At 39.6% G+C, this 27,426-nt stretch overlaps 1 protein-coding gene across 18 annotated transcripts in view; it reads left to right on the top strand.

Moving 5' to 3' along the window:
• NEK1 (NIMA related kinase 1) overlaps positions 1-27,426 on the top strand; it is a 209,821-nt gene that overhangs the window by 136,710 nt on the left and 45,685 nt on the right. For 14 of the 18 annotated variants that reach the window (XR_011386262.1, XR_011386261.1, XR_011386260.1 and 11 more), the window contains 2 exons: positions 15,852-16,028; positions 23,432-23,552. Coding sequence is in view for 14 of the 18 variants with exons in the window: in XM_008249738.4 (XP_008247960.2) it covers positions 15,852-16,028; positions 23,432-23,552 (298 nt within the window). In the remaining 4 variants the exon portion in view is untranslated. The remainder of the gene's footprint in view (positions 1-15,851; positions 16,029-23,431; positions 23,553-27,426) is intronic. The other 4 variants (XM_070068291.1, XM_051842564.2, XM_070068290.1 and 1 more) reach the window with 1 other exon arrangement.

Genomic DNA, 27,426 nt, shown 5'->3' with positions numbered 1-27,426 from the left:
ATTTCTTTTTTGTTTGACTGTCTTTATATTTCTTCATTGTATTCTGGCAGAAAGCATGGCTGTCAGAAATTCTGATGACACTTTTATTTTCTTTCTCTTTAAAGGAACTTTAAAGTATCTTTCTTTTTCCTTAAAGTCCAAGGTCTTAGAATATATTTTGTTGTTGGGTGCCTTTTTTGTTTTTAGTAGACTTTTTTAAGATAAGTTTTGAGTTCATAACAAATTGAATGGAAAGTACAGAGACTTCCTGCATACTGCTTTCTCCCACAGATTCACAGACGCCACCATCAGCATCACACACCAGAGTTAGAGTTGTTAGAAGTTGTTAGAGTTGGTGAAGCAGCCTTGACACATAATTATCACCAGCATCCATAGTTTACATGACAGTTCACTTTTGGTGTTTTACTTTCTGTGCACTTTAACAAAGGTACATGTAATGAATTGTATCCCCTGTTATAGGGTCATACAGAACAATTTCCTTCCTTAAAATTTCCCATACTCTTTTTCTCCCTCCTGGCCCCAAATCTCTAGTAATGAAGGATCATTTTAGTGTCTCCATAATTTTGCCTTTTCCAGAATGTCATATAGTTGTACTAGATTTTCTCATTGAGGCACTTAAGATGCCTCTGTATCTTTGTGTGTCTTGATAGCTCTTTCTTTCAGCACAGAATAATAGAACATTGTATGGATGTGCCAGTTATTTATCCGTCCAACTACCAAAGGACATCTTGGTTGCTTCCATGTTTTGGAATTGTGAATAAAAATTATAAAAACATCCATGTACAGGGTTTTGTGTGAATATACATTCTCAACTCATTTGAGTAAATACAAAGGAACATATTTTTTAATGGTGTGATAAATATATGTTTACTGTGTAAGAAACCAGCAAACTGTCTTCCAAAATGGTTGTAGCATTTTATATTTCCACCCTCGTTGAATAGAAACTTCCTGTTTTTCCACATCTTCCAGCATTTAATATTGTAGTGGTTTTGGATTTTGATCATCTTAATTGGGGTATAGTGGTATCGTATTTTAATTTGCAATTTCCTTATCAGATATTTAGTGTATTTTTATATTTTCCTTACCCTATGTTTATTTGCTATCAGTATGTCTCATTGGTTAGCTGTTCACATCTTTTTGCCCACTTTTAATGGGTTGTTTATTTAAAAGCTGTTGAGTTTTAAGAGTTCTTTGTGTGTTTTGACTAACAGATATATCAGGAATAACTCTGCAGTTATTCTCCAAGGCTGTGGTTTATTGTCTCATTTTCTTGACAGTGTCTTTCATAGAGCAGGCATTTTTAATTTCAGTAAGTCCAGTTAATCAGTTCTTTCTTTCATGGGTCATAGCTTAGGTGTTACATCCAAAGAAGTCTTTTGCAAACTACTTTCATCGGTATTATATTCTAGAAGTTTTATAGTTTTATATTTAGGTCTGGGATCCATCTTGAGTTAATTTTTTTGAGAGTTGTAGCATCTGTATCTAGGTTGATTTTTCTTGCATGTCAATGTTCGATTATTTTAGCATAATTTGTTGAAAGGGTTTCTTTTTCCAATGAATTACTTGTGTTCTTTTGTCTAAAATCAGTTGACTGCATTATATGGGGGAATTTCTGGCTCTGCATTCTGTTCCATTGATTTTTTTTTTTTTATCTCTTGTGCCAATACCACAACTCAGTTCATTACTGTATCTTCATAGTACATGCTAATGTCAGGTATCATCAGGTTTTCAACTTTGTACTCCAATATCAGATTGGTTATTCTGGGTCTTTTGTATCTCTATATGTGCTTTAGAGTCAGTTTTTCAGTATTTACAAAATAGCTTGCTGGGATATTGATTGGGATTATGTTGAGTTCAAAGATTAAGTTGGGCAGAATTGATATCTTAACAATATTGAATTTTCTGCCCATGAACCTGGAATGTCTTTCTATTTACTTAGTTTTTCTTTGATATTTTGATATTTCTCATCAGTTTTATAGTTTTCCTCACCATGATTTGTTTTATGATTATTTGAGAGGCACAGAATAAGAAAGAGAGAGGAAAAAAAAAAAAAACTCCCTTCACTGATTGACTTCCCAAATGCCCAGAATGGCCACATGGATGTGAGTGAAACCAAGAGCCAAGAATTCAATCCAGGTCTCTCATGTGGATGGCAAGGAGCCATCCACCACTGGATCCCAGGGTCTGCTTTAGGAGGAAGCTGGAGGTAGTAGATAGAGCCAGGAATTGAACCCTGTTACTCCCCAGCATGGGATACTGGTGTCTCAACCAGCATTCCAACCACTAAGCTAAACACTTGCCCTGTATTATGTTTTTTTAAATCTGTGGTTCCCAGTGTTTTTTCCTCTGAATTTTGAAGAAGTATTCTTAGATTATAGTTTTTATCCTTTTGTGTTCTATTTCTTAAACCTTCTTCAGTAGTGTCTACTATGTATATTTTGGATCTTATTCCCTTTTCTATCACCTTTTCTTGAAATTTTTTATTAATTTTTTAATAAACTTTTTCTCGTGTTCAATTTTTCTTAAGGCATTATAGGTTATGTTTACATGATCTGGTGTTTATTTTAGAATCATTATTTCCTTTTTTTACTTTATTTTTTCCCTAGAAACCTTTATTTAAGGTACACAAACTTCATGCATTTCATAGAATTATTTTTTCTAAGGCCCTTTTTCCCAGTTTTTTTTTTTTCTGAGCTCCATAATTCCTGATTTTCTTTCTCATTGTAATTCATGTTATTCTCTTGCATCCTCTGGTTTTTTTCCATTAATCTTTAAATATTAAGTTGTCATTTTAATTTGTTTTGTGAGTTTCACTTTCTGTGACAGTAGTTCTCATTTTGCCCTCACAGTATACTTTACCAATGTCTGGAGACATTTTTTAGCACTGGGAAGGGTACTGTAGTATTAAGGAAGGCTGGTAAATCTGCAGTGCACACTGTAACTCCCTAAAACCAAGAAATATGTGACCCATTCGTGACAAAGTAGAGAAACAAAAACCTTAATGTATAGGGACATTCTTATTATTATTATTCTCTTATGATAGTTTATACAAGATTCAACAATGATCTTAGTATATTACCCTAATGTCATGATACTAGATTTACTTAACTTTTAGGATTGAGGAGTAGGTCAAACTAACTTTTACTTCATTACTTAGAGCTTCCTCTTCTGTTATTTTTATGAAGTGACAAAGAATTATATAGCCTTGTAATTTCTGGATTCTGGCTCATCTACGTTTTCCATTTCTTTTTCTCCCCATTATCCCTGTATAGATAAATTTAAGTTCTCATTCTATTAGTATCTCTTCAATGTGGGATTTTATTCTAAAAGGGAGCCTCAATTTTTTTTAAAGATTTTATTTATTTATTCAAGAGGTAGAGTTACAGACAGAGAAAGGGAGAGACAAAAAGGTCTTCCATCCACTGGTTCACTCCCCAGATGGCCACAACGGCTGGAGCTGAGCCGATCTGAAACCAGGATTTCGTAAGATGTAATACATAAACAACACAGTTTTATATGTCCAATGAAAAAGGATAATAGAAACTGGAGGCTTACAGTAGTTTTGTTTTTTGTTTGTTTGTTTGTTTGTTTAAGATTCATTTATTTACTCGAGAGGCAGAGTTAGAGAGAGAGAGGGAGAAACAGAGAGATCTTCCATCCACTGGTTCACTCCCCAAATGGCCACAATGATCCGAACTGGGCCAGGCCAAAGCCAGGAGCCAGGAGCTTCTTCCAGGTCTCCCACACGGGTGCAGGGGCCCAAGGCCTTGAGCCATCTTCTATTGCTTCCCCAGGCCATAGCAGAGAGCTGGAAGGGAAGTGGAACAGCCGGTTCTTGAACTGGTGCCCATATGGAATGCCAGCACTGCAGGCAGTGGCTTTACCGGCTATGCCACAGCGCCGGTCCTGAGAGTTCTTAAAATTCTGTCAAACTGGGGCTGACATTGTAGCATAGCAAGTTAATCTGCTGCTTGTTGCCCTGGCATCCCATATGGGCGCTGGTTCAAGTCCCAGCTGTTCCATTTATGATCCAGCTCACTACTAATGTGTGTGAGAAAGGAGCAGAGAATGGACCAAGTGCTTGGCCTCCTGCACCGATGTGGGAGACCCAGACGAAGCTCCTGGCTCCTGGCTTTGGCCTGGCCCACCCTGACCATTGTAGCCATTTGGGCTGTGAACCAACTGATAGAAGACCTCTCTGTCTCTGTCTCTTCCTCTCTGTAACTCTGCCTTTCAAATAAATAAAATAAATCTTTTTTAAAAAAATTCTGCCACACTTTTTCCAACTTTTCTATTGACTCCTTCCATTTATGTACAAAAATATTCCCATTTTAGCCATTATATTAGTAAAATTTTTAAACTTTGCCTTATCAACATTATTTCTTTTATTTGGAAGGCAGAGAGAGAGACACATACACACACATACAGCTAGAGATCTTCTACCTGCTAGTTCACTCCTCAGTTGCCTGCAATAATGGGGGCTGGGCCAGGTCAAAACTGGGAGTTCAGAACTTAGTCCAGGTCTTCCAAATTGGTGTCAGAGACCCAAGTATTTGAGCCATCACCTGCTGTCTCCCAGGGTACACGTTAGCAGGAAACTGGAACTAGAAACAGAGCTGGGATCAAACATTGGCACTCTGATTTGAGGTGCAAATATCCCAAGCAGTGTCAACTGCTACACCACACACTCACTCACCCCAAAGCTGTTCTTTTTAAGCTGGTCTGCCCATCGTGTTCTCTTGTGAGTACCTATAGGCTTTTTTAGGGTTCTCTTGATCTCTTGATCAGGTACCCTGTTGAGTCCCTCTGCTTTCTTTTCAGTAGATGTTATTACTACTTACATCAGGAGAGTGTCAGTGATCCCTATCCATTACCAGGGAAAACACTTCATAAGATATATTTGCCTATAATTTTCCTGCTTTTTTAATATTTATGATGTGTTAGTATCAAAGTTTTGCTGCCCTTTGGAAATAGGTTGGAAAGTACTCCAATTTTCGCATTTCTGGAAGACTTTGTGAGATACATATATTTATCTTTGTGAGATATATATATATACTTTTTTTTCCCTGAACTATTTGAAAGAATTCACCTGTGACACCATGTGAATCTGGAATTTTCTCTTTTAGGAAACTTTTTTTAAAGATTTATTTATTTATTTGAAAGTCAGAATTAGAAAGAGGGAGAGATTTTCCATCTGCTGGTTTACTCCCTGGATGACTGCAACATCCGAGGCTGTACCAGGCTGAAGCCCAGAGCCAGGAGCTTTATGCAAGTCTCCCACAAGAGAGGCAGAGGTCCATGTCCCTGGAACATCATATGCTGTGTTTCCCAGGCCATTAGCAGAGAGCTTTACCAGAAGTGGAACAGCCAGGACTTGAGCGTGTGCCCATTTGGGATGCCAATGTTATGGCCCCACTTTGGGAAGATTTAAAGTATAGGTTCAACTACTGTTGTAATTCCTTTTGAATATTTGGATAATTTACAAGTATTCTGCTGAATTTCCTAACATTTGTGAGTTCTCTAGTAATTTTTCTAATATTGCTTTTTAATTTATTTCCATTGAGGTGAGAAATAGCATACTCTGTGATTTTACTCCTTTGAAACTTTGAGACTTACATTATGACACTATGTACTGTCTGTTCTGAAAATGTTCCATGTGTACCTGAAAAGAATGTATAATTGAGTGTGGCTGTATATATATGCAAGTATAGTCAGTGTCAAGTTATTTAACTATCATGTTCAACTATTGTGTATGTTTGTTGATTATGTGTATTTGCTTATTCTGTCACCTTCTGAGAAGGGTATTAAAATTCACAAGTATAATTGTGGACTTGTCATTTCTCTTTTTAAGTCTATCACTTTTTGCTATTTATATTTTAAAGATGTTCAATGCATAGCAATTTAGATTATTGCATCTTCCTTATGCATTGACCCTTTTATTTCTATGACATGTCCCTTTTTTTACTTTTTTTTTTAATTTATTTATTTATTTGAAAGGCAGAGTTACATAGAGGCAGAGACAGAGGCAGAGAGTGAGAGAGAGAGAGAGAGACAGGTCTTCCATCTGCTGGCTCACTCCTCAAATGGATGCAAAGGCCAGAGCTGAGATGATCCAACACCAGGAACCAGGAGCTTCCTTTGGGTCTCCCACACGGGTGCAGGGGCCCAAGCACTTTGACCAAGTTCTGTTGCATTCCTAGGCCACAGCAGAAAGCTATATCAGAAGAGGAACAGCTGAGACTCAAACAAGCACCCATATAAGATGCCGGTGCTGCAGGCGACAGCTTTACCCTCTATGCCCCAGAATATTACATTCTTTAAAGTCTGCTTTATCTTATATTATTTAACGACATCAGCTTCCTTTTGGTTAATGCTTGCTTAGTATCTTTTTTCCATGTCTGTTTCTTCCAACTTTTCTGATTTTTTTAGGTTCAAGTGTATCTTATTTCAAATTTGGTTTAACAATGTTTATCTTTAATCAGTTTCATTTATTTACATATAATGTAATTTTGTTAGGATTTGATTTTTAGTCTATATATATATTCTTTTTGTTGTTTATTTGCCTCATCTGTTTCTTTATTTTATGATTAATCTTCCACTTAAAATAAGTATAGGGCGGCACCATGGCTCACTAGGTTAATCCTCCGCCTTGCAGCGCCAGCACACTGGGTTCTAGTCCTGGTCGGGGCGCCGGATTCTGTTGCGGTTGCCCCTCTTCCAGGCCAGCTCTCTGCTGTGGCCAGGGAGTGCAGTGGAGGATGGCCCAAGTACTTGGGCCCTGCACCCCATGGGAGACCAGGAGAAGTACCTGGCTCCTGCCATCGGATCAACGCGGTGCACCAGCCACAGCGTGCCGGCTGCGGCGGCCGTGGAGGGTGAACCAACGGCAAAGGAAGACCTTTCTCTCTGTCTTTCTCTCTCACTGTCCACTCTGCCTGTCGAAAAAAAAAAGTGTTTTAAAAAAATAAGTATAAATGATGAACAAAATGCATTAAAAAGCTGAAATCTTTGGTAAAGAATTGATGCAGGCAAGGCATGATGGGCTATAATTCTTGTTAGAAGGCAGATACTTAATATTAATTTTTCTTCACCCAACATTTTCATTTTTTCCTCTTCTATTAGTTTTTAGCCATACAGATTTTTAATTTTAAAGATTTATATATTTGAAAGGCAGATTTATAGAGATCGAGTGAAACAGAGCATGAGAGATCTTCCATCCACTGGTTTACTTCCCAAATGGTGGCAATGGTCAGGGCTGGGTAAAATCAAAGCCAGGATCCTGGAACTCCTTCTGTCTACCTTGTAAGTGGCAGGGGCCCAAACAATTGTATCATCTTCCATTGCTTTCCCAAGTGCATTAGCTGAGAGCTGCACTGGAAGTAGAGCAACTGGAACTTGAAACCCGTGCCCATATGAGATGCAGCATCTCACATGGCTACCTAACCCCCTGTTCCACAGTGCTGGCTCCATTAATCTATCCTTTTTTATTTTTAAGAAAAGTACTCATTTTTTCATTGTGAAGAGTTGGCCAGTTGTATAGATAAGACATAAATATGGCAGGCAAGAACATGAAAAAATGCTTAACAACATTAGTCACTAGGAAAACATAAAGGAGCACTCAAGGAATAACTCATTACATGCCTTTTTTTTTTTTTTTTTACTATTAGAGTAGTAGTTTTATTGTTAATTTGCATAATACAACACATTAAGGACAGAGATCCTACATGGGAAGCAAGTGTACAGTGACTCCCGTTGTTGATTTAACAATTGACACTTATTCATGACATCAGTAATCACCCGAGGCTCCTGTCATGAGCTGCCAAGACTATGGAAGCCTCTTCAGTTCACCAACTTTGACCTTATTTAGACAAGGCCATAATCAAAGTGGAAGTTCTCTCCTTTCTTCAGAGAAAGGTACCTCCTCCTTTGATGGCCCATTTTTTCCGCTGGGATCTCACAGAGATCTTTCATTTAGGTCATTTTTTTTTTCTTTTTTTGCCACAGTATCTTGGCTTTCCATGCCTGAAATACTCTCATAGGCTCTTCAGCCAGATCCAAATGCCTTAAGGGCTGATTCTGAGGCCAGAGTGCTGTTTAGGACATCTGCCATTCTATTGAGTCTGCTGTGTATCCCACTTCCCATGTTGGATTTTTCTCTCCTTTTTAATTCCATCAGTTAGTATTAGCAGACACTAGTCTTATTTATGTGATCTCTTTAACTCTTAATCCTATCATTATGATCAATTATGAACTGAAACTGATCACTTCAACTAGTGAGATGGCCTTGGTACATGCCACCTTGATGGGATTGATTTGGGAGCCCTTGGCACGTTTCTAGCTCTACCGTTAGGGGTAAGTCCAAGTGAGCATGTGCCAAACTGTACATCTCCTCCTTCTCTTGTTCCCACTCTTATATTTAACAGGGATCATTTTTCAGTTAAATTTAAACACCTGAGAATAATTGTGTGTTAATTAAAGAGTTCAGCCAGTGGTATTAAGTAGAACAACAACAAAAAATACTAAAAGGAATAAAATAGTAAGTTGTTCATCGACAGTCAGCACAAGGGCTTGATCAAGTCATTGTTTCTCATAGTGTCCATTTCACTTCAACAGGTTTCCTTTTAGGTGCTCAGTTAGTTGTCACAGATCAGGGAGAACATATGATATTTGTCCCTTTAGGACTGGTTTATTTCACTCAGCATGATGTTTTTCAGATTTCTCCATTTTGTTGCAAATGACCGGATTTCATTTTTTTTTATTGCTGTATAGTATTCTATAGAGTACATACCCCATAATTTCTTTATCCAGTCTACTGTTGATGGGCATTTAGGTTGATTCCATGTCTTAGGTATTGTGAATTGAGCTGCAATGAACATTGAGGTGCAGACAGCTCTTTTATTTGCCAATTTAATATCCTTTGTGTAAATTCCAAGTAGTGGGATGGCTGGGTCACGTGGTAGCACTATATTCAGGTTTCTGAGGAATCTCCAAACTGTCTTCCATAGTGGCTTTACCAGGTTTCATTCCCATCGACAGTGAATTAGTGTGCTTTTTTCCGCACATCCTCACCAGCATCTGTTGTTAGTCGATTTCTGTATGTGAGCCATTCTAACCAGGGTGAGGTAAAACCTCATTGTGTGTGTGTGTGTGTGTGTGTGTTTTGTTGTTGTTTTTTTTTTTTTTTTTTTTTTTTTTTTTGACAGGCAGAGTGGACAGTGAGAGAGAGAGACAGAGAGAAAGGTCTTCCTTTGCCATTGGTTCACCCTCCACGGCTGCCGTGGCCGGCACACTGTGGCCGGTGCACCGCGTTGATCCGATGGCAGGAGCCAGGTACTTCTGGTCTCCCATGGGGTGCAGGGCCCAAGTACTTGGGCCATCCTCCACTGCACTCCCTAGCCACAGCAGAGAGCTGGCCTGGAAGAGGGGCAACCGGGACAGAATCTGGCACCCCGACCAGGACTAGAACCTGGTGTGCCGGCGCCACAAGGCGGAGGATTAACCTAGTGAGCCATGGTGCCGGCCCTCATTGTGGTTTTGATTTGCATTTCCCTGATGACTAGTGATCCTGAACATTTTTTCACGTGTCTGTTGGCCATTTGGATTTCCTCTTTCGAAAAATGTCTATTGAGTTCCTTGGCTCATCTCTTACGTGGGTTGTTTGTTTTGATGTTGTGGAGTTTCTTGATCTCTGTAGATTCTGATTATTAATCCTTTATCTGTTGCATAATTTGCAAATATTTTTCCCATTATGTCGGTTGCCTCTTCACCTCTTCACTTTCCTGACTGTTTCTTTTGCAGTACAGAAACTTCTCAATGTGATGTAATCCCAATTGTTAATTCTGGCTTTGACTGCCTGTGTGTTTGTCATAAATTGTCTTGATTGTGTTGAGGAATGTTCCTTCTATACCCAATTTGCCTGTAGGTATTTCAAGTATAATATGTAATGCCCACAGTGTCCCTCTGCTTTAGCATTTCCCCTGCTGTTTTCTCGTTAACTCTTCCCTGAGATTAAACACTCTCCACTTTCCACTTTTTTTTTTTTTAACTGTCTTTCCCTAGACTACAGCAGTAAGCTTCTTCCCTATTCTACCATCTTGGTGTGTCTCCTTGGCTATACTTTTTTAGTTAACCTGTTATAGTGGTCCTAAAGAATAGATTTTTGTATCCTGTATCATTGCTTAATTCTACCCTAATGCTTATTTAAATCTATCTTAATTTGGGAGTTATGCTGCTTCTTAAACCATGCAAAGTCCTCTTTTTAAAAAATTCTAAAGAATTTTTTTTTGGACTAAGGGCTACCAGATAAAAGCATGTAATTTTAGGAGGGAATAAAGATCATTGTAAAGATTATACTGTGCCCGGCGCCGCGGCTCACTAGGTTAATCCTCCGCCTTGCGGCGCCGGCACACCAGGTTCTAGTCCCAGTCGGGGCGCCAGATTCTGTCCCGGTTGCCCCTCTTCCAGGCCAGCTCTCTGCTGTGGCCTGGGAGTGCAGTGGAGGATGGCCCAAGTGCTTGGGCCCTGCACCCACATGGAAGACCAGGAGAAGCACCTGGCTCCTGGCTTCAGATCAGCGCGATGCGCTGGCCGCGGCAGCCATTGGAGGGTGAACCAACCGCAAAGGAAGACCTTTCTCTCAGTCTCTCTCTCACTGTCCACTCTGCCTGTCAAAAAAAAAAAAAGATTATACTGTGAGTAAATGTAAATGTAAATGAATATTGATTGTTTACCACAGTAATTTGAATCTTACAATATTTATAAGATATGTAAAAGTAAAGCATAATAATAAGAATACAAAGAGTTAGAGGGAGATAACTGCAAAGGATATTGTTAAAACAACTTAGCTATTATCCTGTAGTATCCAATTTTCCCTTCTTCATTTTAGTAATAGACCTTTCCCCTTCCTGCCATGGGTTTTGGTGGGGAATATGTCAGCATATGGAGAGATTACATTTCCTAGCTTTCTTTGCACCTCAATATGGCCAAGAAAATAAGTTATATCCAAATTACCGTAACCAAATGAGCAACTTTTCATGTGTTTATGGGCCATTTGGATATCCTCTTATTTGAAGTGTCCATTCAAACTTGTAACTCTATTGAACTGTTTTCTTTTGCTTTCTGGGAATTCTATGAATATTCTGGATACAAGCCTTTTGTTAGTTATATATGTTATATTTTATCTTTAAATGGCTTCTCATTTTACTGGGTGACATTTTTTGAAGAGCACAATTAGTTAATTTTATTTTTGTCCAATTTATTTGTTCTTTATAACTGGCAATTTTTGGATCCTGTTTTTAAAATCATAAAGTCATGATGATATTCTCCAATGTTGACTTCAGGAAACTTTTTTTTAATTAAAATTTAGACCTTCAGTTTGTCTCACACAGGTTTTTAATATGGTGAGGAGATATATTTTTTTTCAAATTTAATATCCAGATGACCCTGCACCATTTATTAAATACTTTGCCATGCTATTTTTGTTGCAAATCAAGTGTCTTCATATGTGTTGCTGGACTCTTTTAATCACTGAACTCTGTCCATAATTGCACCAATATGGTACTATCTTAATAATTGTTATTTTTAAGTCTTAAATTGATTGATCCTGTATTCCCATCTTGTTCATCAAGATTAATTTGGGGTCTGATATTGTAGTGTAGTGGGTGAAGCTGCAACCTGTGACACTGGCATTCCATATGGGCACTAGTTATGGTCCTAGCTCTCAACTTCTGATCTAGTGCCCTACTAATGGACCTGCAGAAGCAGCGGAAGATGGCCCTAGTCCTTGGGCCCCTGTACTCACGTGGGAGACCCAGAAGAAGCTCCTCGCTCCTGGCTTTTGTCTGGCCCAGCCCTGGCTGTTGTGGCCATTGGAGAATGAAGCACCTGATGGAAGATCTCTCTATGTCTCTACCTCTCTCTGTGTGTGTAACTCTGCCTTTCAAATAAATAAAATAAATCTTTAAAAGAATGGGGGGGGGGTAATGTGGTTAATCTAACCACTTGTTTATTGCATATAAATTTTAGAATAGGCTTCTCGAGATACACCAAGAATACACTTGACCATTTGGGAATATTTTGAATCTATAAATCAGTTTGGATAGAACTGGTAGCTTTAGAATATTGATTCTTCCAATCCATGAATATGTGTATCCTCCAGTTATTTACATTTTTATTTCTTTTAACAGTAGGCTGTAGCTTTCTCCAGAGATTTCTTAATCTGAATAGATAATGGGAAATATTTTATATTTTTCTTACTGTTGTATTTATTGTTTATATTTCATTTAATAACTCTGGCTGATTTATAAAACTGAATATAAGTAATGTTTACCTATTGAACTTATCTTCAACAATCTTAATCAATTAATTTTAATAATTTATGCATAACTTATCTTGATATTTTTGTGTAATCAGTGATTTTTCTGTAATGACCATTTTATTCTTTTTCAATTCTTATGCCTCTTTCTTTCTTTTTTCTTCCTTACTGCTGTGGTGAGGAAGCTAAAATTTCCAGTAAAATGTTGAATGGAGCTTATAATAGAAGTGAGATATTCCTGATTTATAAGGGAATATGTATTAATGTAAGCCTTTTAAAAAAAAGATTTTTTTATTTATTTGAGAGGCAGAATTACAGAAAGAGAAAGAGAGAGGTCCTCCATCCACTGATTCACTCCCCAAATGGCCACAACAGCCAGAGCTTAGCTGATCCAAAGCCAGGAGCTAGGAGCTTCCTGCAGGTCTCCCACATGGTTGCAGAGCTCAAGCACTTGGGCCATCCTCTACTGTCTCCCCAGCCATTAGCAGGGAGCTGGATCAGAAGCGGAGATGCGGGGACCAATTGGCACCTATATGGGATGCCAGCACCACAGGCTGATGCCTAACCCACTATGCCACAGTGCCCATCCCTAACTTAAGACTTTTTTGAAAATATTCTTTATTTATTTAAGGCATTTCCTTCTAGTCTGAGTTTATGAAGAATCATTGAATGTTATCACTCCCATATTCTGAGTCAATTGAAATTATTGTATGATTTTTCTCCTTTGTTATATTAATGTGACAAATTCCATTGATTGATTTTTGGATATTAAATGAGCCTTAATATAATCACTTTTTTTTTTTTATTGTTACCAGTCTTATAAGCTGTGTATTTCATTGGTTTCAGTTTTGGTTTTCTGATGTAAGTGAATTTCATTGTGGTAAATTCTATTAACATTTTTAAAAATTTTTATTTATTTTAAAGTCAGAGTTAGAGTTAGAGAGAGAGAGAGAGAGAGGTCTTCCATCTGCTGGTTTACTCCCCAATTGTTCGCAATGGCCAGAGCTATGCCAATCCGAAGCCAGGAGCCAGAAGCTTCTTCCAGGTCTCCCACATGGGTGCAGGGGCGCCAGGACTTGGGCCGTCTTCTACTGCTTTCCCAGGCCATACCAGAGAGCTGGATCAGAAGTGGAGCAGCCCGTCTCGAACTGGAGCCCATGTGGGATGCCGGCGCTTTAGGCCAGGATGTTAACCCACTGTACCACAGTGCTGGCACCTTTATTAACATTTTTATTTGCTTCTTTATAAATTGTTATTTATAGTCTTTGTTCTTTTTTTATATTGCATGGGCCATTTTTGCCAATTTTTAGTGATTTTTTTTTTGTCTGGTATAAGTAACCTAATCCCTCCCCATCACTTCCCTTATCTATGTCAATATTTAGGTGTAAAATTTTTCATTCACATACTTTACTAAATTATTTAATTAAACCTATTAAGTTTTAGACCTGGACATACCAGATGCTCAGCATGTGCAGGTTCTATCATCATTAATAAGAAATAGGTTTTGTGTTTTATATTCTGATAATTCCCTTTCCTGTTGCATTTGTTAGACCCTCTAAAACAATCTTTAATGATAATGATGTTGTCTGATATCCTTGTTTCTAATTTTAATAGGCAAGATGTTTTAGCAGAATGGTAAGGCTAAATGATCAAACACACAGATATGACCTCTGCCACAATCAATTTGTTGTGGCAAACAGTTGGTTGAAGCTCAGTGAAAGGGAATGATTCCAAGTCATTAGCAGCACTATAGTTTTATTCTGTTGACAAGGAAGAAATAAAGCATTAAAAAACTCACAAATACCTAGATACAACATTTTTATCTAAAGAAGTTAGCTGAACCAAGACTAGACAGTTCCTGTTAACCTAGTGTTATAAAGGATTGTAGGGAACACAAAGGGCCCACTTGACTTTAGAGATAATGAATTGAAAGTAAGGCAGTAAGCAATGTTTTCCTCCAACCATTTCAACTACACATGTACAGAAATGTTAAGTAGAGAATTGGATATAATTACAAGGTTGGGATTTTTTGCATGAGTACAATGAGGTAAGTCACCCTGTTGAGGATATATACAAGAGAAAAATTATGATGAACTTTAGATTTTTTTAAATATGTATTTGTTTATTTGAGAGGAAGAGCTACAGACAGAGAGAGGGAAGGATAGAGAGATCTTCCATCCACTGATTCACTCCCCAAATGGCTGCAACAGCCACAGCTGGGCCGATCTGAAGCCAGGAGCAAGGAGCTTCTTCTGCATCACCGATGTGGGTAGAGGCCCAAGCACTAGAGGCATCTTCTGCTTTCCCAGGCCATTAGCAGGGAGCTGAATCAGAAGTGGAGCAGCCTGGACTTGAACCAGCACCCATATGGGATGCCAGCGCTGCAGGTGATGGCTTAACCTACTACTCCACAGCACCAGCCCCTTTTATTTTATTTTATTTTATTTTTATTTATTTATTTATTTATTTTGACAGGCAGAGTGGAGAGAGAGAGAGAAAGGTCTTCCTTTTCGGTTGGTTCACTCTCCAATGGCCACTGTGGCCAGCGCACCACACTAATCTGAAGCCAGGAGCCAGGTGCTTCCTCCTGGTCTCCTGTGCGGGTGCAGGGCCCAAGGACTTGGGCCATCCTCCACTGCCTTCCTGGGCCACAGCAGAGAGCTGGACTGGAAGAGGAGCAACCAGGACAGAATCCGGCGCCTGGACCAGGACTAGAACCCAGTGTGTCGGCGCCGCAAGGCGGAGGATTAGCCTAGTGAGCCCCGGCGCTGGCCTCCCAGCCCCTTTTAGATGAGTTTTAATGTCGATAATGGAGAGAGAAAATCTGACAGGGTCAATGCATTATACGTATAAGTTGCAATAGTAGAGAGAGACAAAATGAAAAATACAATGACAGAAATTGGAGAATAGGATTCTTTAACACTGAAGATTTTGAGGGAATGTATAAATGACAGAATGTCTAAGGTATAACCATTGGAGTGACTGAGAATACAGTGATGACTGAGGTAGGGTGAAGGTGAGTGAACTGAAAGTCCTGGATATCAGAAGAATTACTAATTTAACTATAAAAATCATCTAATTAGTTATGTCAAAATTAGATTGTGATGAACTCATTTACAAATAAATGGGAGTGACCTAGAGGTAGAAACTATAGCAAATTGTTCTGAGGTTCATCCATTCTATCCTGGTGCCAATTAAAAGCATGGAGAGTTTCAGAGCAATTACAAGTAAAGACCAATATAAGTAAAAATAATCAGTTAATAACTTAAAAAATATTATTCTGATATACATATATGCTGCCAAAAGGGAACAAATGTAAACCACATTACCTGTCCTAGAAATAATATTCAGTTGAAATGAAATTTGACCATCATATATCTTAATCATTTATTCATTTCTAGTAAGTAACAAAGCTTAAGTAGCAATTACCTATTACAAGGATGCAATTTTTAAAAAATTACTGTAAATGTCATTACAAGTAAAATATGTCTTGTTAAGAACTAGTATGATTTTTTTTTTCATTTTTTCATATTTACAGAGATTTCTCCTGAAGGGGATGAGTTCAAAGATTCAATTATTGGAGAAGATAAAGTACAGTGTATTTCACATGAAATAAACCCATCAGCTGCTGTTGATTCTCCTGTTGAGACAAAAAGTCCAAAGTTTAGTGAGGCATCCCTACAGACGTTATTGAAACCAGGAGAAAATTTGGAAGGTGTGTTTCAATGGGTCAAAAAGAATTGTAATTGATTTAATAACATTTAAATATTTTCTTTATAAACAGGTCTTCATTAACAAGTTATTAAAATATGTGCATATATGTAAATAATTCATCTCAGATTAGCTTCAGTATTTTTATACTTTTAATAACTGGCCTTTTTTTTATTGCTACCTGACAAGTCACCCAAAAACTAAGGGCTAAAACAACATCTTTTTTATTATATTTCATGTAAATTTCAGGAATTAAATCAGAGCTTGATTAATGTGAATTTCGTAAGTCACGTGCCTTTGACTTGGAGATCACTCGTTGTGAGATTCAGCTAGTAACTGGGCTGTCCTGTGGGCAGCAATCCGGACTGGACTATACTGTTACTGGAATTAAGACTTATTCTATGCATCTGCTCTCCCACAATATGGCGCTGGGAGAGAAGAAAACAGCTTCTGCACAGCTGCCTCCAGTTCAGCCAATAAACTGTAGGACTTGCTCCTTGTTGGAGGAGAGCAGCGTACTCGGCGTGTGGGCAGCCGAGTTGGGATTGGCAGAGGAGGACTATAAAGGAGGAGAGAGACGGCATGCACCAGGAACATCTAAGGGGAACATCTAAGGGGAACACCTGTGCAGCCCCCGAGAGAGCCGGCCGGCGGTGTGCCGCTCCCCTGCGGAAGTGGGGAATGTGGCCAGGGGGAACTGCCCTTCCACGGAGGTGGAAGGGACAGTAGCCAACCCGGGAAGAACCAGCAGCAAACCCGGGGAGGGCCGAGCAGACGAAAGAACAGCGCAGGGTCCTGTGTCGTTCCTCCACGAAGAGGGGGAGCGACATAATGGTGCCGTGACTCGGATATGAAGCCTAGGCAGGGTTCAGTGTCGTTCCTCCATGAAGAGGGGGAGCGACACTGTCCAATATGGCTTCACTGTTGTCTTAGAAGGTACAGCCAAGAGGCTGTGCTAAACTGGGCCCCGTTGCCTCTTGGTGTTGTCTCAGGGCCATTCTATGCACTCTATCCAGTAGGAGAGTCCAATATCTTATATGATGGCCCAGGTTTCACAGATGCTGAAATGGAAGCAGCTTGCCCCTTAGAAGCTGGCCTCAAAGCTTGCATCATATCAGTTCTATCATATTCCTTTAGTCAAAGCAGCCACAGGCCAACCTTGATTCAAGGGCGGATGGGGACAGAGCCCACCTCCCAGTGGGATGGCTAAAGAATTTGCAACCCTTTTTAATCTGCCATAGCCTACCTTCAGAGCAGAAATTACTTCTATTTCTCCTACATATAAAATATATACACCCTTCTCAAAGCCTCATTGCATTATGGGATTAGTTCAAAGTCTAATATGATGTTATCAAAGTCAGGTCTGTGTGCTAATTGCTTTCCTAGAGACATCTCTTAAAGTAGTCTCTGTTGAAAGACCGATGAGTAAAAAGATGTTACTCAACTTTCATATACACTTAGCATACAACAGTGCAGTAGAGACCCCTTTTCAAAATCGGTGAAGATGGGAAGCCCATACAGTTACCGGTCCATAGAAAACTCAGAAATTCAGCCAGGAGTAGTAATGTTAGTCTGCTTCTTTTGCACCAAACGCTGGTGCCTTTGAGGCTGGTTCTTTTCCAAGTGAGCTTTGCTTTCCCTTTCAGTGAAAGTTGGTGGGTGCTTCCGTAAGTAAATAATTCTGTGGGTTTTGTGTAAATGTAATTGACAATCACTACATTTGACAAAAATCACTCATGTTTGTTTGGGTAGGCCTTTCTCTCCTTATGTTGTCTATGAGGGTGCTGTGAGGCAGTGCTCTCATTCTTGGAAATCCTTTTGTCTAGCAAAGACTATGCACAAGCCTTTAAATCTTTCTGTGCTGTAACAGAAGGTCTTCTGGTCATATCCTTGATTTTACCTTTACTTTCAGGCCATATTTTAGTGACCCTAATTTAATTTTTGTGTTGAAGCCTTGTCTTCCTTTGAGGACCATTTGTTGCCTGGAAGAAATTATCCTAGGTCCTCTATATCTGTTCTTAATTCCACTTATGATCTAAAAATCCTTTCTTCAATTAATCTCCCTTGTACTTTATCAGAGGCTGCCAGAAGGAGGTAACTGGCCCTTTCAGTGTCCCCAAGCCCCTCATCTGAGTCACTGAATCCATAAGCACATTTATATCTTCCTTATTATTCCATGAGTCAAATTTTCTGCCTCTTTATTACAATAATTTGCTTTTCTCCAGCCTCCAGTACCTTTTTTCCACTGGTCAGTTTCACCAATAGTTTCCTTTAAATCTTTCTGTCTGCTCCCCAGTCCCATAAACAATGCACATAATTTAGGCTTTTATGTCCACACTTTATTTTCAGATATAAATTCTGCTTTAGTTATCTATCGGTAAAAAACAAATTACTCCTAAAACTTACTAACTGCAAGTAACTCATATTTTATCTCACCCTTTTGTGTCAGAAACTGGGAAAGTTCTTCTGCTCCATATGGCATCAACCAGTGTCATTAGTGTTCCCAGCTATCAGTTGGACTTCTCTGGAAGTGCATTGCAAGATAATACCACTGTCATGCCTGGCATCATGGCACGGCTAAATAGAGTGCCCCTCATTCAATTTTGTCTCCCAAGATTGCCTGTGGTCTTTCCAGGATAGTTTAATTTCTTTCATGATGAGTCAGGGTTCAAGTTCTTAGAGATTTAGCCTGGAACTGCCATAGTATTGATTTAACTGTGTTCAGTTAAGTCAAGGCATTCACAATACCAGCCAGAATTAAAACAGCTCGCTCTAGATAAGAGACTGTGCAAGAGGTGACCATGTGTAATTCACCATAGTATCATAAATACTTTTATTAATTAGAATCATAATTACTAGTATCTTTCATGGACTAAGTATGTTCCCCCAAAATTTATATGTTGAAATCTACTTCCTATTGTGATTGTATTTGAAAGTAGAGCCTTTGTAAGGTAATTAGAACATTACATGGGATTAGAGCCATTATAGGAAAAGGCCAGAGAGCTAACTCTCTGCCATCTGCCATATGAGGATACAAAGAGAAAAAGGCTGTTTTCTGCAAACAGAAGAGGGCCTTATCCGGAATGACCATATTGGCGGATTCTGCAGCCTCCAGAATTGTTACAAATAAATGTTTGTTGTTTCACCCACCCATTCTATGATATTCTTTTATTACAGCATCATCTGAAATTCTATGTTATACCTTTTTTAAAGAAAAGACAACTCTTAGGCATATCATGAATGCTGTCGAGCCTAATGCAGGGGTTGGCAGACTTTTTCAGCAAAGCAGATAGTAACTACTTTAGGCTTTACAGGCACTTCAGTCACAAAGTAAGTTTATAAAATTAGAATAAGTCAATACTGATATGGCTTTAGGTAGTAGAGAACAGGGTCACTCATTAAAGTATAAGATGTGAAATAATCTTACCTCCCAAGTTCTTACTTTGTGTAAATGGAAAAAAAAATATTTGAATCAAAGATGAAAACTTTGAGATTGGTACAGTATCAGTTGTCTCAAAGTAGAACATATATTTGGAAATTTTAAAAATGAAAAAGAGAAATATGTCTGGAATTCAGGGGAAAAAGGAGGAGATAGTATTGGCCTAAAAAAAGAGATAGTGTTGATGATGTAATTAGGAAGGAAAAAAGAAGTAAACAAATGAAGAAAACAACTTTTCTCATCTCTGTTTACTTTCAGAAAATATCAGCTAGGTAAAGAATGAGTCACCACCAGAAAACAGAGGTAGCACCATGGTGTTTAATTATTTGAGTCTAAAAAATTAGATTTAGAGAACTCCAATTATGTTCTCAAAATCACTATAAAAGTCTAAAAACTAGTACTTCTTTGTTCTTTTTTGGAAGTTTAGGATAGATTTTAAAGGTTGAAAAAAATTTCAGTTATTTAGTAGTATCAGTGATATTGCAGTCTTTTGTTCTATGTTTCTTTTTTATGAGAAAGTTTTACTGTGTATCTTATTTTGCTACAGAGCTGCTTCGTTGTATAAAATAGCACTAACAAATGCAGTATATTACAAAACTAAGATAGTGCTGTTCTTTCTCTGGCACTGTACAACTAACAAAAAACTGTTCTCCATTCCCAGATACTTCCAATGGAAAGATCATTACATATTTTGACCCAATCAAGAGATGGCTATAGCAAGTTATACTACATTATATTACATTAGGCTTAAAATAACAATGTTGTCCTTGAATTACATTATTTTTTAAGATACATTTTTTATTTATTTGAAAGAGTTACAGAGAGAGGTTGAGACAGAGAGAGAGGTCTTCCATCCACTGGTTCTCTCCCCAGATGGCCACAATGGCCAGAGCTGTGCCATTCTGAAGCCAGGAGCCAGGAACTTCTTCCAGGTTTCCCACGCAGGAGCAGGGGCCCAAGGACTTGGGCCATCTTCTACTGCTTTCCCAGGCCATAGCAGAGAGCTGGATTGGAAGAGGAATAGCCAGAACCGGCGCCCATATGGGATGCCGGCACTTCAGGCCAGGGCTTTAACCTGCTACGCCACAGCGCTGGCCCAAATTACATTATTTGTATAACTAGTTTTAATCACAGGTAATTTCATGTACTCTGAAGACTAGTGCCTAGAGCCTAGGATAAAAATCACAAGGTATTGTGAAAAAGATGCATATTGTGTTCATTTGCAGTCATTACAAAGTTAGGGTTTATTTTCTTCCTACTAGTAGCCACATTGAAAATAGTATCTCTTCCAGCCGGCACCATGGCTCAATAGGCTAATCCTCTGCCTGCGGCACTGGCACCCCAAGTTCTAGTCCCGGTCTGGGTGCCGGATTCTGTCCCCGTTGCGCCTCTTCAAGTCCAGCTCTCTGCTGTGGCCCGGAAAGACAGTGGAGGATGGCCCAAGTCCTTGGGCCCTGCACCTGCATGGGAGACCAGGAGGAAGCACCTGGCTCCCGGCTTTGGATCAGCGCAGTGCGCCGGCTGCAGCACGCCAGCCGCAGCTGCCACTGGGGGGCGAGCCAACGGAAAAGGAAGACCTTTCTCTCCCTCTCTCTCTCTCTCTCTCACTGTCCACTCTGCCTGTCAAAAAAAGAAAGAAAGAAAGTAGTATCTCTTCCTATCAATATTGCTAAAAGTTGCTATTTTAAGTCTTCTATCTGCTACTAATTTAAGATAACTGTGCTGGATTAACTTATTCCATACTTGTTCATGTAAGTGTTCCACCTTAATTCCTCAATGAATTTTATGCATTTCTCACAGGCTTCTTCACTCATTAGTTCATCTAGTTCTAAAGGGTTACTCAGTGTCATCACAATTAGCAGTCCTCATAACAAGATTTGTTGACGAATCCTGGGTTGTCTGCAAGGGCTTCATTAACTTCAGTTACTTTTCTGGATAGAGTAGAATAGAGTTCACTAGCAGCTTTCACGCTTTCCAAAGCACCAAACTCCTCTTGTTTTTTCAATTTTGTCCCAACTTCAGGCAGGCTACAATAAACAATATCTCCCAAAGCTTTCTGTGCAAAATTGCTGATTCCCACTGTTCCAATTCCATTTTCTGTTGTTATCCATTCATGTTTCTCTGAATTTATGAACTGAGAACAGAGCATCCAGAGGGCACTTCCCCACAGTCCCCAGGGCAGAGGTAGACAGGGCGCAGTGGGTGCTAAGGCCACAAGCAGGCTGCAGGCCATGGCCCCTCTTTCTTTCTTTTTCAAAGATTGGTTTATTTATAAGGCAGAGTTGCAGAGAGAGAGAGAATCTTTCATCTGCTGGTTCACTCCCCCAATGATTGCAACAGCTGTGGCTGGGCAAGGCCAAAGTCAGGAGCATGAAACTCCATTCAGTTCTCCCGTGTGGTTGCAGGGGCCCAAGCATTGGGCCGTCTTTGCTGCTTTTCCAGTCAAATTAACAGGGAGCTAGCTTGAGAAAGGAGTATTTGGGACTTAAATAGGCACCCATATTAGATGCCAGCACCATAGTGCTAGCCCCTATTCTTCCATATTCATAACTACAGACATCGTCATACTTAAACTAGATTTTATAACTTCTTTAAAAACAATTTATATATTACTAAAATTTTAATGAAAAGAAAATGTTATGAAAATACAGGCTATACAGCGCTTAATTTTTTTTAAGATTTATTTATTTATTTGAAAGTCAGAATTACAGTGAGAGAGGGAGACAGGGAGGGCGTGGGGGAGAAGAGATCTTTCATCTACTGGCTTACTCCCCAAATGACTACAATGACCAAGGCTGGGCCAGGCAGAAGCCAGGAACCAGGAACTTTATCCAGGTCTCCCATGTGAGTGCAGGGCCCCAAGCACTTGATCAGTTCTCTGCTGCTTTCCCAAGCATATTAGCAGGGAGCGGGATGCAAAGTGGAGGAGCCAGGACTTTAACTGGCACCCATATGCTTAACCTGCTACACGTCTCCCACAGCATTTCTTTTAAGTATTATTATTACAGGTAAAAGGCAAAAAGAAGCATCTCATTTTAAAAAATAACTACAGGAGGGGCTGGTGCTGTGGCACAGTGGGTTAAAGCCCCAGCCTGCAGCACTGGCATCCCATATGGATGCTGGTTTGAGTCCTGGCTACTCTACTTCTGATCTAACTCTCTGCTATGGCCTGGGAAAGCAGTAGAAGATAGCCCAGGTCCTTGGGCTCCTGCACGCCTGTGGGAGACCTGGAAGAAACTCCTGGCTCCTTGTTTCAGATCAGCTCAGCTCTGGCTGTTGCGGTCATTTGGGGAGTGAACCAGCAGATGGAAGACCTCTCTCTCTCTCTCTCTCTCTCTCTCTGGCTCTACCTCTCTCTTTAATTCTTTCAAATAAATAAAATTAAACTTAAAAAAAATGACTAGTGGGATCTACATTGTGGTGTAGCAGGTAAGCCACTGCCAACAACGCTGGCATCCCATGTGGGTGCGGGTTCGAGTCCCATCTGCTCCACTTTCGATCCAGCTCTCTGCTGATGCACCTAGGAAAATAGCAGAAGATGACCTAGGTCCTTGGGCCCCTGCACCCACATGAGATACATGGAGGAAGCTCCTGGCTCCTAGCTTCAGTCTGGCCCAGCCCTGACCATTGTGGCCATTTGGGGAGTGAATCAGTGGATGGAATCTCTCTCTCTCTCTCTCTCTCTCTCTCTCAGTTCTCCCTCTCTCTGTAACTCTGACTTTGAAATAAATAAATCTTTTTTTTTAGTATATGTGCTGCCGAAGTGAGCACAATAAATCTTAAAAAAAAAAAACTAGAAAATTAACCCACCATCAAAGATTAAAGACTTATGTGTGAAATACTTAATTTTTCTATAATTAATATATTAGCCTAAATCTAGATAGTGATAATTTACAGAATGCATATTCAATTTTCTTTCAGTGAAATTTGCTTTGAGATATGTGTCTTGTTATGCTTTTGATTTGTAGAACCTGATGATTTGGAAGCAGAAGTTCTACAAGAGCCAAGAAGAACAAAGAAAGATGGGAGCTTGCCCTGTGCTGTTACTGATGTGTGGATTACTGAGAAAAAAGAAACAAAGGAAACTGAGTATGTTACATCTCTTCCTTATATTTAAAACCTGGGTCTCTTATTTTACCTTTGTAAAAATTATCCTGTAATAATAATATATCATAATATTATAGTATATTATAAATAATTTAATTTTAATAGATATTCACATTTCAGAAATCAGTAGTTTTATCAAATGTGTGAAAATACAAGTAAAAAGTCTTTCCTGCCTGTATCTCCATCCAGCCAATTCTTGCTCTGTCATTCAGATAATTTTAATTTATTCATAAGGAAAATTAAAGTATGGTTCTCCTCCCTTTCTAAATACATTTGTTAGCATAACGTGTACTACCTCATTTACTTTTAGTCAGTAATAAATCTAGGACATTTTTTCTTATATAAGGCCTTATGGCTAATTCACTTTCATTTTTCTTTCTTTTTGAGTTATTTTTGGTCTTTTTTACATTTTTTTCCATGTGAGTTTAGAATTCATTAATTTGGACCCCTTTTTACCAAAAATAGAAAGAAAAATCAGTTGGCATTTTATTGGAATGTTAAATTCATACATTGCCACAGCAGAAATCAATATGCTGTATTCTACCTTTCAAGAATATGAAAAGACCTTTCTTTTTGGTCAGATTTTCAAGTTTTATAATTCTCCTTATCTAGATTTTATGCTTAAATTGGTAAACTTATTCCTAGATATATCTTTATTGTTTGCTGTTGTAAATAGTGCCTATTCTTAAGATCTTGTAACAAAAGGGTTGTACAAAATCCATGCATACAAGAGGTCTTTAAAATGTTCATGGCCGGCGCCGCGGCTCACTAGGCTAATCCTCCGCCTAGCGGCGCTGGCACACCGGGTTCTAGTCCCGGTCGGGGCGCCGGATTCTGTCCCGGTTGCCCCTCTTCCAGGCCAGCCCTCTGCTGTGGCCCGGGAGTGCAGTGGAGGATGGCCCAAGTGCTTGGGCCCTGCACCCCATGGGAGACCAGGAAAAGCACCTGGCTCCTGGCTCCTGCCATCGGATCAGCGCGGTGCGCCGGCCGCAGCGCGCCGGCCGCAGCGCGCCGGCCGCGGCGGCCATTGGAGGGTGAACCAACGGCAAAAGGAAGACCTTTCTCTCTGTCTCTCTCTCTCACTGTCCACTCTGCCTGTCAAAAAAATAAAAAATAAAAAATAAATAAATAAAATGTTCGTGAAAAATGCATATTATGAAAAAACTATGCATGGATTTCAAAAAAATGTTTTTTAGGTTTTATTTATTTATTTGAGAGGCAGAGTTACAGAGAGAGAGAGAAAGAAAGAAAGGTCTTTATCCACTAGTTCACTCCCCAAATGGCCACACGGGCCAGAGCCGGGCCAATCCGAAGCCAGGAGCTTATTCTAGGTCTCCCACATGGGTGTAGGGGCCCAAACACTTGGGCCATCTTCCACTGCTTTCCCAGCCTATAAGCAGAGCTGGATGGGGCAAAGAGCAGCTAGACAGGAATCCTCGCTTACAACCTAGTAACACCACAGAACCAGCCCCGGATTTCAAAATTTTATTTATTTATTTATTTATTTATTTGACAAGCAGAGTTAGACAGTGAGAGAGAGAGAGAGACATAGAGAACGGTCTTCCTTTTGCCGTTGGTTCACCATCCAGGTGGCCGCTACCACCAGTGCCTTGCGGCCGGCGCACTGTGCTGATCTGAAGCCAGGAGCCAGGTGCTTCCTTCCTCCTGGTCTCCAATGCGGGTGCAGGGCCCAAGTACCTGGGCCATCCTCCACTGCACTCCCGGGCCACAGCAGAGAGCTAGACTGGAAGAGGAGCAACCAGGACAGAATCTGGCGCCCCTACTGGGACTAGAACCCGGGTGCCAGCGCCGCAGCGGAGGATTAGCCTAGTGAGTTGTGGTGCTGGTCCTCAAAAATTTTTGCACCAAAATAAATGTATCATTAAATTCCATTTTCCGGCCGGCGCCGCAGCTCACTAGGCTAATCCTCCGCCTTGCGGTGCTGGCACACCGGGTTCTAGTCCCGGTCGGGGCGCCGGATTCTGTCCCGGTTGCCCCTCTTCCAAGCCAGCTCTCTGCTGTGGCCCAGGAGTGCAGTGGAGGATGGCCCAAGTGCTTGGGCCCTGCACCCCATGGGAGACCAGGATAAGTACCTGGCTCCTGCCTTCAGATCAGCGCGGTGCGCCAGCCGCAGTGCGCTGGCCGTGGCGGCCATTGGAGGGTGAACCAACGGCAAAGGAAGACCTTTCTCTCTGTCTCTCTCTCACACTGTCCACTCTGCCTTTCAAAAAAAAAATCCACTTTCCATAATCTTGTAACATTATATTAAATACATCTTTCTTAATATTTTATACCACATTACAATATTTATATCTGTTACTGTTCTGAATTTGAGTTGATATTTTTCAGAAGTACAGTCATACCATATGAAAAGTGATGGCTTTGTCTTTCCAGTTTGTTTCAACTATAATTTCTTTCTCTAATCACAGTGGTTGATGCCTTTTATATAATGTTAAATATTGATAATATTGGTGTATTTGTCTTTTTCTCAACTTTAAAGAAGTTGATTCTGTTATTAGCCCTCATTAAGCCTGACTGTGCTTTATAGCTCAGAAAGCTACCTATTAATATTTTACTACATAATTTTTAAAAATCAGAAATGAATTTTGTTAAATGATTTTCAACCTCTGTGGGCATTTATATAAATCTTTTCCCTTATCAGTTAGTGCAATTATCTATTAGTATAGGTTATCCAATATTGGGCCATCCTGATACCTTAAGGAAACTCTGCTTGATCATGATGCATTATTAATTTAGTATACTTCTATTTGCTAATACTTTATTTGGCATTGTTACATTAATACTTGTGAGGGTCATCTATAGTTATCTTTGTAATTATGGGAAATCATTGTTGGGTTTTGGTGTTCTTATTAAACTTCCTTCACAAAAAGTAATCAGAAGTTTATTTCTTCTCAATATTTTGTGATGGGGATTGGAAGCTGTTTCTTGTTAAAAATCAGATGGCAAATATTTTAAAGTTTTCAAACAATGTGGTTTCTGTTGCAGCTATTCTGTCATAATACCACAAAAGCAACCATAGCTAATATATAAACAAATGAGAATGACTGTTCCAGTACAATTTATAATAAACAGGAGGTTAGCTGGGCTTGGTCTACTTGAGCTATAGTTTGTCAACCCTTGCACTAGAACTGTTTAAATATCAGTGGGATTAATCTGGTTTTAAAAAGTTTAATGGAATATGTTTGTGAAAAGATAGGGCCTAGTGATATGGAGAGGAGGTGTGGCCTTCTCTTTCTGTAAGAAAAGAATATGTTCAGATATCCTAATTCTTCTAGAAAAAAATTTTTGGAATAACATTTTCTTATGAACCATTTCATCCAGGTTTCTAAATTTGTCTGAGTTTAAGAAAAATAATTACTTATACACATACATGAGTAGTCCTGAAAGTGGATTCTTCCAGTCTGTTTTTGTTTAAAAATAATTTTATTCCCAGCTATATTGACATAAATTTGTGAGTCCTTTCTTTAAAAAAAAAAAGATTTATTTATTTATTTGAAAGTCAAAGTTACACAGAGAGAGGAGGAGAGGCAGAGAGAGAGAGGTCTTCCATCCGCTGGTTCACTCCCCAATTGGCCGCAATGGCCGGAGTTGTGCCAATCTGAAGCCAGGAGCCAGGAGATTCCTCCAGGTCTTCCCACATTGGTGCAGGGGCCCAAGGACTTGGGCCATCTTCCACTGCTTTCCTAGGCTGTAGCAGAGAGCTGGATTGGAAGTGGAGCAGCCGGGACTTGAACCGGCGCTCATATGGGATGCCAGCACTGCAGATGGTGGCTTTACCCGCTACACCACAGCACCAGCCACGAGTTCTTTATTTTTGATAATCAATCTCAATTCC

Source organism: Oryctolagus cuniculus, chromosome 2, assembly GCF_964237555.1.
Source record: "Oryctolagus cuniculus chromosome 2, mOryCun1.1, whole genome shotgun sequence".
Taxonomy (NCBI): domain Eukaryota; kingdom Metazoa; phylum Chordata; class Mammalia; order Lagomorpha; family Leporidae; genus Oryctolagus; species Oryctolagus cuniculus.
This window is presented reverse-complemented; position numbering and strand designations above follow the sequence as displayed.